This window comes from Apteryx mantelli, chromosome 2 (assembly GCF_036417845.1).
Source record: "Apteryx mantelli isolate bAptMan1 chromosome 2, bAptMan1.hap1, whole genome shotgun sequence".
Classification (NCBI taxonomy): domain Eukaryota; kingdom Metazoa; phylum Chordata; class Aves; order Apterygiformes; family Apterygidae; genus Apteryx; species Apteryx mantelli.
Window position 1 is genome coordinate 65,767,675 of NC_089979.1, and position 16,314 is coordinate 65,783,988.

At 41.1% G+C, this 16,314-nt stretch overlaps 1 protein-coding gene across 1 annotated transcript; it reads left to right on the plus strand.

The window, feature by feature from the left end:
* Positions 1 to 701: 701 nt before the first annotated feature.
* Positions 702 to 11,125, plus strand: LOC106482624 (leukocyte elastase inhibitor-like). Its single transcript, XM_067290781.1, has 7 exons — positions 702 to 745; positions 3,280 to 3,455; positions 5,752 to 5,889; positions 6,824 to 6,941; positions 7,646 to 7,788; positions 8,616 to 8,783; positions 9,515 to 11,125. The coding sequence occupies exons 2-7, from the start codon at positions 3,288 to 3,290 to the stop codon at positions 9,914 to 9,916; spliced, it is 1,137 nt and encodes a 378-aa protein (XP_067146882.1). The 5' UTR covers positions 702 to 745; positions 3,280 to 3,287; the 3' UTR covers positions 9,917 to 11,125.
* Positions 11,126 to 16,314: the final 5,189 nt, after the last annotated feature.

The following is a 16,314-nucleotide window of genomic DNA, read 5'->3' on the forward strand; positions in this document are numbered from 1 at the left end:
CATGACTGTGCACAGTAATTCAGCTATCTCCCGGGGAAGACAACTGAAGCGTTATTTGGAGGAATAAAAAAAAATAGCCAGTGGGATGCATGTCACATGCTTAAGCTAAACAGCTGGTACCGTACACCCAAAGACAGAATGGGCCAGGTTACTTTTACCAAACAGTAGCCTTTAAAACAGTGACTTTATGGGTGGGATGTCCTGGCTGGCCAAATCAAGCTGTGGTGAAGGAAAAAAATCAAGTTAAACCAAAAGAAAAGGTTTCCCTCCTGTTTCTTTCTTTACATGTTATGTAAAAAGAAAGTAAACAGAAACAACAGCAACCTAAAATTTGAATTTAATAGGCCTGATGAGGAAGAGAGCAGTGGGCTATGCTAGGCACCCTCAGCGAGCTTCCCACTGGACCAAAAAATGTCTTTTGTCATTTGCGCGCTGGGATTTTTTTTATCTTATTTTTCGGTCAGTTGCACTCCCGAGGCCCGCTGCGCCCTTCGCGCCGGCAAGCGCGGTTACCCCAGCCTCCCCTTCCGCGGCGCCCCGCGGGCCGCGACGGGGCCAGCGGCGGCGAAGGGCCAACGCGCAGCGCCGCGCCGTTTCGCGCGCTCCGCCCGCCCCGGGCCATACCCCGGCGGCGCGGCGCGGCGCGGCGCTGCCCTCCCCTCCCCTCTCCCCGCCCCGGGGCGGCCCCGGCGGCACAGGGGGCCCTTCCGCTCCGCACCGCGCCGCGCCGCGCCGCGTCGGGCAGGTAGGCTGCAGGCGGCTGCGCTGAGGCTCCGCGGGGCGGGAGGGCAGCGCGCAGGGGGTCCCTTCGGGGTGATTGCTACGGGAATGGGCCGATAACGGGGTGAAAAGGGGTCCGTGCCCCTCCACGCCCCACTGCCTCCCCGGCGCGGCGGGGTCTGCGCGGCCGCTGGTCGGGCAGCTATTCGGGCGGGGCGGGGTAGGGGGGATAAAACGCTGGGTTTCAGTGAAACGCTTAGGAATTGCCTGCGTGTGTGTGCACGTATGTGTTTAAGTGTAAAAGAACGCTTTGGGTTTTAAAGCGTGTCTCTTCTAGCAGGGAGCTAGATAGAAGTTGGTTGCAAAGATAGCGGCCTTTTTCCTGTCAGGTGGCTGACTCAGAAAATGTTTTAGATGATTGCCTGCAGAAAGCTTGTGCTGGCAATAACGAGGTTCCAGAACAAACTCCTTCCTGTGGCTGGGTGCAGACCACACAGTAACGATGCTACTGGGGTGCCCCCTGATTTCTAAAGGCAGATGCACAAGGTGTCAGAGTCTAAAATGAAAATTTGCAAGGAACAAAGCTAGAAACAGCCACATCTGAAAGTCACGCTGCAAGCAAGCAGAGAGAAGCAGGCATCTTAGTTGGGCAGGCAGGAAGATTTTGCAGTGCAGACCAGTACTGCCTGAATGGCTGAGCTCAGAGGGTTGTGATCAGTGGCGTAAAGTCTAGTCGGAGGCCTGTAGCTAGCGGTGTCCCCCAGGGGTCAGTCCTGGGTCCAATCCTGTTCAACTTATTCATCAGTGACATGGATGAAGGGACAGGGTGCATCCTCAGCAAGTTTGCTGATGATACAAAACTGGGAGGAGTGGCCGATACACCAGAGAGATACACTGATACATTCTGCCATTCAGAGAGACCTGGACAGCCTGGAGAGCTGGGTAAAGGGGAACCTCATGAAGTTCAATAAAGGGAAGTGCAGAGTCCTTCACCTAAGGAGGAACAACCCCATGCACCAGTACAGGCTGGGGGGTGACCTGCTGGAAAGCAGCTCTGCGGAGAAGGACCTGGGCGTGCTGGTGAGCAACAAGCTGACCATGAGGCAGCAATGTGCCCTTGTGGCCAAGAAGGCCAATGGTATCCTGGGGTGCATTAGGAAGAACATTGCCAGCAGGTCAAGGGAGGTGATCCTCCCCCTTTGCTCAGCCCTGGTGAGGCCACATTTGGAGTGCAGTGTCCAGTTCTGGGCTCCCCAATACAAGAGAGATATGGAGCTACCAGAGCGAGTCCAGCGAAGGGCCACCAAGATCATGAAGGGACTGGAGCATCTCTCATGTGGGGAAAGGCTGAGAGAGCTAGGACTCTTCAGCCTGGAGAGAAAAGATTGAAGGAAGATCTTATTAATGTGTATAAGTGTCTGAAGGGAGGATGTAAAGAGGATAGGGCCAGACTCTTTTCAGTGGTGCCCAGCAACAGGACGCGAGGCAACAGGCACAAACTGAAACACAGCAAGTTCCGTCTGAACATAAGGAAAAACTTCTTTATTGTGACGGTGACTGAGCACTGGAACAGGTTTCCCAGAGAGGCTGTGGAATCTCCATCCTTGGAGATATTCAAAAGCCTCCTGGACAGGGTCCTGGGCAATGTGCTCTAGGTGACCTGGCATGAGCAGGGGGAGTTGGCCTAGATGATCTCCAGAGGTCCCTTCCAGCCTCAACCATTCTGTGATACTGTCTCCAGCCTTTGCATATATTTCTGCAGCACAGACCCAGCCCTCACACATTCCACTCCACTTCCAAGTGCCTGGTGGTGAGGCTCTCACCAACATGAATCTGTGCTCTGGTTGTGCTATATCAACCCCGAAGCTTTGCCTCGCCTACGTTTCACTTCTGCTTTCACTAGCAGTTACATCGCCTTCAGTTAGTCCAAAACCTAGGCTCTCTGTCCATACATTTAGGATTTACACACAATCTCATTAAGATTCACGTGCCTTTTCACCTTGATCCAGTGTGGAGGTAGCTTGGCTTGTTCTCAATAGACTGGTAGAGTGGAAATAGCAGTGCTTTACACACCGCTAAAAATAAGTGTATACTTAAGCCTTTGGCAGGATTGGCACCTTAATGTGGCATGGTTTGTTCATTAAAGGCAGGCAGCTTGCTGAAAGGTGTTTACATCTCCCTTATTACCTAGCAGTTACTATGGATAGCCTCCATATAGGATTTATGTAGAAGAATGGGAAGCAAGCTGCATGACTGAGCTGTCTTGAGTATGTTGGGTTTGTGGAATTGAAAGATTAATTTACGATCCTGCCAGTACACATGCTTCAAATTTCAAGGTAGAAGGCAAGGAACTTTTTGAAATAATGTCTTTAAAATTAGTGTGACTGTGACTGCACTGATTTTTTTTTGAAGAAGAAGATGACGCATTGACAGCAAAATTTGTGCTATTCCTGTACACAGATGCACATTTTATTAATCCCATCTTTACTCTGTGACTCACAAAGCATTGGATTTTGTTGAGTGTTTCCTGGAGTCCTTACTGAATGTTTTATTTTTCAGCTGTAACCATGGAGAACTTGAGTAATGCAAACAGCAGATTTGCACTCGACCTGTTTAGGAGGGTTAACGAGACCAACCCAACAGGAAATGTTTTCTTCTCTCCTGTCAGTATTTCTGCTGCTCTGGCCATGGTCCTTTTAGGGGCCAAAGGTAATACAGAGGCCCAGGTGCTGAAGGTTAGCAAAAAGTTTTCTCTTTTGTTTTATATTTTGTTGCATTAAAATCGTAAGTTTTAGAAGAGAGGAAATGAAAGAATGGCAAAAAATGATAATATTTTGTCATGCTCACTGAGTCTTCCTTGGCCTGTTTTCTGCCATTATCTTCTGCCTGCCCTGCTTCAAAGCCCTCTTTCCATCTTTGCCATGGCCCTTGTTTCTCATTTAATTTCACTAATTAAGTTAACTGATGAAGTATTTCACTAGTTAATCAGTCTCAATTTAAACTGACCGGAGTTTCTAGCAGCAAGGCCTTGTTAGTTTTCATGAGACATTTCCATAAAGAACTGTTGTTTTGTAATACAGGCTTAGTAATGGTACACTTATTAAGTATATTTTGTAAGAAATCCAAAAACAATAATAAAATCTTATATATAAAGTATGATAACTATGATAATACATGATGATGTTATCTTAGTTCCAGGCCCCAAGTTTTGGTAAATGATGGGATTGACCCTTGATACAGGAAAGCATTCATATTTACAATACATATAAACATGCTCTTAAGTTCTTGGAGAGTTAGCCATAATGATAACATTAGATATGTTTCAAATATGTGTCTTTAATATGCTCTTTATATTCTCTGTCATATGGGTCTGCTTTGATGAGGCAGTTGCTGTTGTCGAGACCTTTAAATATATAAGAATGCAATATGAGCTAGGCACCCAGGTATCTTTGAGGAGCTGAGCCTGTTCTTACAATAGTCTTATGTTAGCCAGGCACAGTTTAAAAAAACAAATGATTTAATATGTTCACTTTGGATTTTGCTGTGAACTCAGTTCCACATTCAACAACCTGGCTGAAATCTGGAGCAAATAGCGTCTGTATTTTAAATTATTATTTTTTAAGAGTCGAGGATTTCACAGCACTGATTATAAAATGCAAAAATGGTGTACAGGGGAGTGTGCTAATTTCCCCTGAGGCCTCCTGCATGAGAGGAGCTCAGTCACTACTGCTTTTCATTTTGTTAGGCTGCTACCTACCAGTGTGAAGGAGCATATGAGAATTCTGGTTGCAGTGATCATGATGTATTTGTCTATGAATAATTTCACCTTTGTATTTTGGACTTTAGGAGGAACTGTTTTATACTATTACACAGTGCTGGGCTTACTGAATAGGTCAATAAAATTATTTTCTCATTATTTTACAAACAGACTTTGCACATATGTTCCATGTAATCAAACTGACAGCCCCACCCAGGATCAACCTATTGAGAGCAGAAATAATACAAAAAGCTTTAAAAAAATATGCATTTGAACACAATGATCTTCAGTAATGCATGTTCTCATACCATAATGCTTAGGAAAACAGCTATTGAGGAAGCAGTGGCTGATAACTGTCAAGGGCTGTTTGCAATCCTATAGAAATTTGTTTCTGTGGTTATGATCCTATTGCAGGGTGCCTCAGTGCTGTTCTTGCTCAACTGTTCATATGTACACAGCCTCAGTTAATGTGGGCAGTAAGACTAGACCAAAACCCAGTGAGATAAAATGAGGACTTTTCCTTTGCATTCAGTGTGTTCCACAGCAGTCTTCTGTATTGAGAAATATGATTTAAGTTTGAATGGCAGGTGTCCCTGCCTTGGTTTTATCTTCTCTGGCAATGAAGTCTGATAGCTTTTGCAGTCATGTCTGTAAACCTTGGCTAGCCAGCTTGCCTCTGGGAGAGAAGGTACCAATAAAGAGAAACTTCAGTAATGCATTTGATTTTAAGATTATACAGTTGTATATGAAAAGTTATATTTCCATTAAATCATAAAACATAATTGTATTAAGCTATTTCAGGAGCTCCTCTTCCTTGAGTGCTCACATAAGCCCTGTGTTAAGCTTCACTGTATGTTCTAAAAGCAAAAACAGAGGTTCTCTTGGGCCAAAGAGAGAAGCAAGAAGCTGAAGTGTCCTTATGACAGTTGTCTTTTCTGCTTCCCACCTGGGAATGAGTCCTAGTGCCCAACGGTCCATGGAGGGGAGGCATGCATGCACCTCTCAGGTAGGACTCTTAGGATTATAATCAACAGCTTCAGCTGTGACTAAATATAAACCAGTAGCTTAGTACAAGTGACTGACACAGGCAACCTAACACTAAAAAACAGTTTCATTCATTCTTAGACTTACTGAAATCTCTAATAGCTTCTGGCCTCTTTTTTTCTTTCCTTTTTTCAACCTAGCTACCTGACTGTTCAGACACATGCTAGAGATATACTGTACCTTCTTTAAAGACTGGATTAGCAGCAGTTGGTTCATTTCTTCTATTTCAGACGCTTCATTTTGACAAGGTCGAAGACATTCATTCAAGATTTCAGACTCTGACTGCGGATATTAACCACAGGGATGCTCCCTATCTCTTACGGTTTGCCAGTCGGCTCTTTGGAGAGAAGTCCTACAGCTTTTTGCCAGTATGTTTATGCAGAACATAATTGTGTGGTTGAACCCTGTGGGAAGTTTTGAAACTCAGTCATCAGTTTCTTTCCTATCTCCAGAACACACCATGGCAAAAAAACACTAGAACAGGTCTAAATGTAAAAATTGTCACTTTTGGCTCTCCTTTAGTAAGCTGTGCAGCTCACATGTTCCTGATCTATTAAAAATGCATTTGCAGCCACTTGAATATTTATAAAATAAAAATATTTCTAGGCATAGTTGTAAATGTTACTGGACAGTTGACAAAAGTGTTACATATGTGCATACGCGTGCCCGCATCTGTGGGCACCTCTACATCTCACCCAAAGGATGTTACTCAGCAAAATGCCTTTTCTTCACTTACTCAGTTCTGCTGATCTTGGGCTCAAGAGAATAAGCAGTTGCCTCAGTTCTTAGTGGAAAACAACTATCATAGCTTCCTACTCCTTCAACGTCTATTCAAAGTCTATTGCCAGCAGCTTTTAATGATTTTCTTTGGTGGGGTGCCACATTACTTAGATATTTTTGAAAACATCATATTTATTTGGGATGGAATATCCAACACGTCTACACAGCACGACGCTTTACGAGTGAATTGTACCTTTGTGTGAAGAGCACTCCCAAGGCAAGGCTGCTATTTATATCCCTCTTCAGCACCTTCTGGGAGTTTTGTGGTGTGTAGGCCATGCTGCAGCCTGTTTCAGCAGAATGACAGGCTGAAACGCCTGTAGCAAGCACCGCATCTCAGGTATGCGTGGCAGATGTACTAGGAGGCTTGCTCTGACACGAATGGAAAACAGACAGTCCAGTGGTAGGGCCCCACCTCTGGGCGGGTGATAAACTGTTTGACCTGGACATTATCTGCATCATAAAGAGATGTTTTCTTATCTACGTGCAATGAAAGCTATTCTTTATCATTCCAAAATCTAGGATTTCCTGACTAATACTCGGAAATTGTATGGAGCTGATTTGGCTACAGTTGATTTTCTTCAGGCGTATGATGAAGCCCGAAAGGAAGTTAACCAGTGGGTAGAGAAAAAAACTGAAGGTAAGCTATTTTGGTCAATGAAGTAAGTGACAGTGTTTCATGGCTTGGGAGTAGGAATAGGTTTTATTTTCTGCTGCCTTTAAAGCATTTTCAGTTTGCCCTGAGATATTCAGTTGTTTGACTGACACGCCAAGAGAGTACCTAAGCAAGACATTTAAAGAGTTACATAGGTTCAAAGATGTTTCCATTTTTGTTTATTAAGGCCAATAAACGCAGAATAGGTGTCTAAACATAGGTTTGTACTCATGAGTTGGGAAATTTGTTTCAGGTAGTCTGGTCAATATTATATATACTTCTAAATCCAATGATCCTAAATTTAGGTATTCTCTAGTTCTTGTGTAGTTGGTTGCAAGTACCACAAAAAATTTGACTGTCAAGTTATGTGCTTGTGCTCCTGCAGCTTGGACCCCACTGCCTTGTTTTCAGATTGATAGTGAGAACTAAATCACCAGAGATTGAGAGTCACATGTGACAGTTTAAGCTGAAAACATAACACTTTCATCAAATTACTGTACATCCAAAATTATAGTAGTGTGTACTGTTAAAAAGTGTGATGAAGTAAAAAGACTGGTCCTGGAATATACATTTTTTATCAGAGGGCTGGAGTTTTATATTTCTAGTATTTCTGTGGCATCGGGGATGTTTTATATGCAGCCAACATATAAGCTTTTGTTGTGACTTTTTTTTCCCCTTTCCCTCTGAAGGTAAAATCCCTAATCTGCTGTCTGAAGGCTCAGTTAATAGCATGACCAGACTTGTACTGGTGAATGCTATTTATTTCAAAGGGAACTGGGCAAAGAAATTTAAAGAAGCCAATACTGCTGACATGCCATTTTGGTTAAACAAGGTAAAATGGATACATCTTGGTAGTGTATATCTAATGGAAATGTCAAATAATATAGGTCCTAAATTGAAGCTTTATTTACAAATAAGATTTAAAAAACAAATATAAATGGAAATACTTTCATGAATGTTTTCAGTTCAGCTGGAAGGGTTTTTTATATGGATTTCAGTATTCTTCTGTATTCAGCAAGCTCTTTATTCTCGTAGTGTTTATTGGAATGGCATCAGGAATTCTTCTCAGACATAGACTAGGAACCTGACTATGTCGAGCAGAGATTATCTGTCCATGGGCTGCTATAAACTGTGCCTGTTTGCGATGCCAGTTTAGCAAGTGATTAGACATTTTGGTTCAGTCCCATTTTCTTGCTCTGTATTCCACTTATGCCAACAGCTTTACAAGGTATTGTATAAAGTCATCTGCTTTATGCTGAACGGAGTTGATCTTCATTGACTTTAACACACTCCCTGGTCATTTTTGTTGGTAAAGCAAAAGGCACAGCAAGTAAAATAAAGGCACAGAAAGTCAAAGAAGTTCTGTCCCAGCTTCTGCAGTGACTGTGCTAGAGAAGCCAAAGGAAAACCAAACATAATAAATCAGCATTTATATATCGTTTTGCCTTCAAAAAACCTATTAAACATGCAGTCAGAAGTCTGATGAAGAGGATCTTAGAACTGCGTGATATAATGGGGGAGGGGGTTTTGCAAGATTCATTTTAATCTTAGTTATAAGCAACAGACATAAAGACGTGATTTTTAACTTTGCTGTTTCCTATCACTTCTCAAAATTAGTATTTTCTTAACTGCTATTTTCTCTACCTTTTAACCACCCAGAATGAAAGAAAGACAGTGAAAATGATGTATCAGAAAGAGAAATTTCGTTTTGGGTACATCTCTGAAATGAAGACCCGTATTTTAGAGCTGACCTATGATGGACAAGAACTTAGTATGATCATCTTGTTACCTGATAACATTGAAGACAACTCTACTGGGCTGCAGAAGGTGACCTTTCTAAGCTAATGCAGTTATTTAATAGATGAGTTCTGCCATTCAAAATTAAAGCTTTAATGAACCTCTCAGAGCCCCATATCTAGCAAGCATATTTTTAGATAATGCTCTACAAACATTGCCGTAAAAAATACATGCATGCACTGCATCAGGAAGAGAGGTTGCGTTCTGGTTTTGTAGCTTGCATTAAAGCGGTGTTTGGCTTGCAGAACAGAACCATGAGGGAGATAACAAAAAGAAAGTTAACTATGAGACTTAACTTGCCTCCTTTTTTAATTATGGAACTTTTCTTTCATAAACTTTAAAAATCTTATTTTCTTAGCCTTAAGTTAGTGAGACTATTATTTACCATTTAATGACCAGGAACACATCAGCTTCTTTGAGATCTCTGATAATTACCTTCTTTTATTGGCTTTTAATTATATAGTTCCATTTAGTTAAATGAAACAGGAGGAGTGACTTTTTAGTTGCTATCAGTACATGTTATTCCCTTCTCTACACTGCAGCAAGAAGTAAACATCTGTGCTAGGTGAACACTGCACTGACTTCACTGATTTTAATAGTGTTCATTTGATCTACATGGTACTAGCAATGATATGGGTATGGTCATTTTTATATAGACACTTTGTAGTTGAATAGTGCTCTATAAAGCACTTTAAATGCTACTGGAATTGAAATATTTCTACACTAGTGATATTTGATGATCTCTATGCTTGTAATTCTAGCTGGAAAAGCAGCTCACCTTTGAGAAGCTCCAGGAATGGACACATCCTCAGCATCTGTACTCCACTGATGTTAATGTGCATTTGCCTAAATTTAAGCTAGAAGAAAGCTATGACCTTAAATCGGATTTATCTGCTATGGGCTTGTTGGATGTATTTGACAGTGGCAAGGCTGACTTGTCAGGAATGTCAGGGGCACGTGACCTCTTTCTGTCTAAAATTGTCCACAAGGCTTTTGTAGAAGTGAATGAGGAAGGCACAGAAGCTGCAGCTGCCACTGCTGGCATTGCTATGCTCTGCATGGTTATGGAGGAGGATTTCAATGCTGATCATCCTTTCATTTTCTTCATCCGCCACAACCCAACACAAAGCATACTTTTCCTTGGCAGATATACTTCTCCATAAAAGAGAACCTATTATCTGCTGCCCAGTTCCTGCTGCAATCAGTGAAAGCTTTGCTCCCGAATAAGCTGGATTTTGATGTAGAAATTTAATGCTCCTATCCCTGAGTTCATGGTAACTTTCACTGAGATTCTGCAGTTCCTATTAAAACAATCCCAGAGAAAATGATGAGTAATTTTTTTTCTTGTGATTCTGTGCCCTGTTCTTACAGAGCATCTTTAATCACTAGGAAAATCTTAACTGTAGGCAGAAGAATCTTCTTTTAAAATTGGGCTAGAAATGGAAATACTTTTGGACATTTAAGACACAGTATCACCCTGTATGTCTTCTTGCACAGGTTTCTCTGTGTTTACTGTTCAGGCTGACAGCCCCTGTCAGTCACAGCTGACTGATCCAGTCAGTCATTGTGCATGTGTACTAGGATGTGCCTGCAAAGCCATTCCTTCCCTCAAGCCTTGCTCCTGGAAGATATTTTAATAAAATACTTCTCAGCACCAAAAGGCATGCTCCTGAACAGCTGAGTTTGCCTAGCTTGCTCTTGGAATAGAAGGTCAGATAGCATTTGTTTAGAGACATCTATTATTAGAGAAAGGATTAAGCTATTTAAACAGAAGTAACCCCTTCCAGTCATGAGCTAGAAAACTTATAACATTGCTTTTGAATGAGGAGGATAAGACATGAATAATATCTTTAGGGGATATCTTTAAAGAGAGTTTTAAAATTTCTAGTCTACTATTTTAGTTGCTGAAAACATGTGAAAACTTTGTCAAGACTCAGAAGGTGGCAGAGGTTTTAGGTGCCTTTAGGTACCTCTCTGCAAGTTCAGAAATTTTCAACATGGCCTGGATTCCTTGCCAGAACCAACGTGATCCTCCTAAAACCCTTACAGCTTCCCGGCGGATGACTGTGTGTAATCTTCACCAACTAGCTGATGTATCACTGCATGCATAGGTATGCCATGTTTACTGAGCTCTGACTTGTACTACCTCTGTGTGCACTAACGGTGCCTTATGCCTGGGAGCTGCTGTAACTGTACTGTTAATGTTCTGTGCTTATTTCTGGTCATTATTTGCCTGGGTCACGTGTATCCTGGCTTTCGTTCCTAATGTTTACCTGTACAGCCTCACTTCTGAGTTGGGCACAATCATTTATTTAATTGTGAACTGTATAATAATTTTGTCTTTAAGCTACAAATAAAGACTTTTTCTTAAACCTGTGTTTTAAAAAAGGGAATGTCTGCACACAATTTAGTATTTCAGAGTACAAAAATAACTGTTTACCTTAAGGGCTAGCTCCAAAGAAAGCCACTGGCTCAGTAAGCATGATCAACTGTACGAAGTTCAGAATAAGTGGGAATACAGAAAAACAGCCTGGTCATAGGGGAACAGATTATGGGATCTGAACAGCTTTCTGCTGTGAACCATTAGCTTCCCCTGTAAACGTAACAACGCCTTCTGCTAGCAGTTAAAGGGGAAGGGAGAGAGTAACAGCTTATATTAAATGTCTTAAGTGTTTGGTCCTCACATTAGTAAATGTGTTTCAGTGTGTTATTGTTACCTAAATTTCAAAGGCTCTGGTCTCTGTTGTGTAGGAGTGTATTTCAGGGTGAGATGTGAGTATAACCTTTTCTCTGCTGAATGATTTGAAAAGCCAACACATTGTGAATAAGTCTCTGGAGAAATGGATAACTATACAGCCTTCTGTCAAAAATTGGAACTACTTGTTTTAGGTTTCTGAGCCTTCACCTTCAGCCTTCTGGCAAAAATGTCTGTTGACATTGACTTTTTTTGACTAAATAAGGGTTAAGAACTCTGTGGTATACATCCTTACCTTTATATACTTAAATTGGTCAACACTTGAAAGATGTGTCATGTCTGAGGTTTGTTAGGGGTGTAACTACTCAACCAGGAGATCAGAAGAAATCTAAAGCTATACTGCTGTGTACCTTTACATAAACATAATTTCCCCCCCTCACTGCAAACAAAAAGTAGAGTTGCACTTTTTTAGCTATACTAATATAAGTGAAGTAATATATCTTTCCCAGGTTTTAAGATGCAAAATACAATCAGATTACTGAGGTAATTTGACTCTGATAAATACCACAACTTTGAACTGTTATGTAAGGTTTTATGAGGGGACTCATGTCTTTATTACTTTGGTTTCAGTTATTTGTAATTGAAAAATAAATTGAATAATTTGGCTTTCTACAGACAGAATAAGAGATAAGAATTTCAATAAAGTCACTACTATTTTCTTCAAATTCAACCATTTTTTTAAAAGCCAGAAAACCTATTGGTGATTAATCGTCTCCTATATTTCAGGTCCCACAATAATGTGGTATTGAGTATTTTTCCATAATAGTTTTTTGCTGTGTTCCTGTCAAAACGAGTTATGAGGACTGACTGTAAAAGGGAAACTGGAATGCCAACTATATTCACAGGCAATGTTTAAAAAACAAAATACTGCTTAAAATAGCTTTTACAAAGGATATTATTTTCAGAACTACTAAATGACCACAGGTCTCACCAAGGACAAAGCTTGGTAATTTTCAGTATGAGATGTTTTAATCGAGAACCAAGGATGAAATTATAACTTTAATGAGTTAAAGATAAAATATGCAAGATGAGAGGATGTCACCTCAGAAGTTTGAATATAAAATCAGGAACCTAACTTTACTCTCAGTTAAGTAGCAGTCACTTATCTGCACACACAATATACAAAAATACTTTCCCTATATAAAGTATTTTATTTATATTAATCTAGAGGATTGTAACATTAAAGAGAAAAAGTCAGACTACCTGCAGCTAATTTCCTAGTAGGGAACTGATAAGTACATGAAATTGAACTTCCCTATCCCAAGCCAAACTGTAGTGAGCTTCTAGATTGGAAGGGCACAACATGAATTTCTTTCGCTGAAAGAGACAATTACTGAAGGTGGAATTCAGTCTCTGTTTTGGCCTCTCTTAAGCAGACCTTATTTTATAACGATCCAAAATTCAGAGCAATATAGGTTCACCTTATAATGCTGAGTAAGCCAGACTTTGTACTGCTGCTTGCACATTATAACCTTCTGATGCCATTAATATAATTAAAAAAAAGAAAAAAAAACTCTCTGCCATTTGAATGCTATCTGAATCGTATAATTTAAGTTGCCCTTCCTACAAAGTAAACATCACATCCTGGATAAGGAGGACAGTTACTTAAAGTCATCCTAGAGAGAAATTTACATGGATAGGTTGACTCACAGCACCTTTAATAATAGGATACTTTCACTATTAAATGTTTCTATGTATTTATATATGACCCAAAATATATAATAATATAGTATATTCTAGGCATTAAGTGAGCTTCAAAAGGTAAACCCCAGGCATTTAAATGCACAAGAAAAGACATATACGTCATTGTTTTTTTAATTTCATTTGTTCATCTTGCAATTTTGGTGCAATCTCACCAGGAGCTTGGCTTCTGCTTTTTGAAAGCAGCATTACCAACGCTAAGCAGGGACTTTATACATCAGCCCGAGAGGGAATGGATATTTTTGCCTGCGGTCTGTTACAGAGGGACAGGAAATGGTGCAAAGTGAAATGACAATTTGTGATTGCATCTGCTCCTGAAGAACTTGTTAATAGAGCACAGAGTTCTCCAAACTGCCAAGTGACCCTCTTTAGAGAGAGTATAAGAGGTATCGGGGGAGGGAGAGAGCTGGGAGAAGTTTACAGTGTAGGATCTTGCTAATTACCATAGGGAGGAAGGGAAAAGATAAATAACAGTTTGCTTGGAAAGAGGCCACAAGGCATAGTGACTTTGCTACATTAACTTGCTGTTGCCAGCATTTTAGTAGCTCCCTAGACTGCACTGCTGGTTTTCCGGGCCTGAGGAGCACAAGCTCTTTCCATGCAGGACTGACGGAGAAGCCCGTTGGAAGGAAGAATGAAAAAGTGCCACCGTACATTTTGGCAAGCTGTGCTGCCCTCTAAAGGCGAGCACAGGCTGCTTAGACCTACTTCAGCTCTGGAAAAAATATTGCGACTAACCCTGCTCCGAAATAGGGGCATGAGAGGAGATATAGAAAATTTCTAAGGAAAAGGAGGAGTAAGGGAAGGAGATTGAATACAAGGCATCCTACCTAGCGTACACAGTAAACTCAGCCACAAGGTAGAAAATAAGTGTGCATCCACCTCATGTAATAGATGAGCTATTGGCTTGGCTGTTGGCAATATCCTCTGGTCTAGACCATGTGTGTTCAGTGCATTAGCCACCCCCCATGAGCACTTTGTACAGAAAACTGAACAGGAAGAAATGGAGCAGCCCCATATATTTTCCTGATTGTTTATTGTGATAGGTGTTTTCTGTCCTTTTGGTCCTTCCACTGCTACTCTAAACAAGGCTGCAGTTTTCTTCCTCTTCATTACAGCCATTTGAGACAACAGATGCGCTGCCAGGAAACCCTTGGAGCCCAGCCATCCTGCACGACCTTCTGGTAGTGGGAAGGAGAATGACCAGGGTCCACTGAAGAGTTCATCTGCACAATGAATGAACCTGACTTAGGTTCCTCCCACTGCCCCACTGACAGCCAGACTATTTTTGCCACTGGGAAATTATTATGAAGTCTCCATAGTCAGGTCACCAGATGTTGGTTTTTGTTTGTGGGGAAAAAAGGGAAACTACCATACAAAGAACCATGGGAAACTCACTATATACATAGAAAAAAGTAATTCTGACCAATACAGGAAGAGTTTGATCAAATCTCCTTCCTCTGTTCCATACGAAATAAACAATATATAGCTTATGGAAATCCAGAACTCGGTCTCACCTCATGCTACACCTACTCAGCCCCACTCTTGCACGCTGAGCTACTCTCAGAGGTGTGCTAGGAGATCGAGGGAGGGGAAACTCACCACAGCTATTCTGCTCCAGTCCTGAAAGAGCTGCTCTGCAGTGACCTGCATCAAAGCAACCATCCTAATTCTCTGATTTCAGCCTTGTGGTGCTGCTGATCACAGTGGTCCTAGTTGTTTGGATTATTCTGATTCAATGTTTCAGGAGGGCCTCCTCACCCCATTGCTCCTCAGTGTGGATTCAGCTATATTCTGCAAACGGGAGTTTTGTTCCTCTAACTCCATCCTTTCCCTGTGTTCCTCCACACAGCACTCAAAAACACCCAAGTGAGCACAAAACAAGACCTCTTGCTCAAATCTACATGTTATGAAAACTTACCCTAACCTGGACTTGTACAGAATCAAAGTCCATTAAACTTCCAGGGTGACCTTCCCATGACCACCTCTTGCCTAATTTCTCCATATGTCTTTCAGAGGACTTGCAAAATAAAAATATTAATATAATTAATTACCACAATTAAGTTCCAAAGAAACAACAAAAATAAGTGAATTACAGATTAAAAAGAAAACTATGCAGATTTCTGTAAATGAAGATGGTCAAAGGACCTGATTGATTGTCTTTAGGAAGATGCTCAGTTCAAAGAGTTCACAAACAGCTATATTATCAGCTTCTTGGCCTCATCAGATGCCATGGAGGGATACCAAGACTTCTGTCAGTTGTGTAACCCTTTGTTTAGATAAGACATGGCTGCTGGTGGGCAAAACCTCTGGTGACGTGTCCAACCCCAGAAGAAAATCGTTGTGACATATTTTACAGCTGAATTATCTTGGTAGTTCCAAGCTCTCACGATATATAAAAGCTAACATTAGCAAGAGTAAAATTTTGAAATGTCTCACTAGTAACTCTAAACATATATTCACACTTTGCTGGTATTCTTCATCCTCAAATCCCCTGCCTAGCATCCACCATAAGCATGCACCAGGAATGCCCTCTAATATCTGTCTTGAATAGCAGCACCTATTGTCCTCCAAAGATTAGCACATCAAAGCAAAATAAATGTATGTTTTTGTTACTGTCTTCAATGTCTATTAGTAAGTATATCTTGAGTTAGACTGGTCTTGAAAAAATAATTATAACCCACTAATGAAGCCAATATATCCTCTTAGGCAGTGACTTCCCATATGCACTCAACATGTGAATAGTAATAGCTAAGCCCTCACAGATACAGTAAGCCTTACTTCTTGTGCTAGTAAGTGTACACCATTCACCCCAGTCAGTCACCTTGCATGTCATTCCAGAGCATCATGAATAGTGATTTTCTGACTATCATGCACTGTATCATGAAAGGTCCTGGAAAAGTTTTACAAAGTGTTGGAAATTCTTCCCCTTCAAATACGATCTTTAGTTTCATACATTTTATGATTCCCTGAAGGTCCTCATCTGCTTTTTTTTCCCAAAAGTTCAGTTAATCTTTATTACGGGACAGACATCATAATTATAAATTCAAAAAAAAAAAAAAAAAAAAAAAAGGATGCAGGCATGTTAAGGCTTCACCCATCTCA

What these genes read in the sequence shown, in the direction of transcription:
- LOC106482624 (XM_067290781.1), top strand. Translation starts at nt 3,288, where the DNA reads ATGGAGAACTTGAGTAATGCAAACAGCAGATTTGCACTCGACCTGTTT. An exon ending in CAGAGGCCCAGGTGCTGAAG is followed by an intron (nt 3,456 to 5,751) that starts GTTAGCAAAAAG and finishes CTTCTATTTCAG; the next exon opens with ACGCTTCATTTTGACAAGGT. An exon ending in GGTAGAGAAAAAAACTGAAG is followed by an intron (nt 6,942 to 7,645) that starts GTAAGCTATTTT and finishes TTCCCTCTGAAG; the next exon opens with GTAAAATCCCTAATCTGCTG.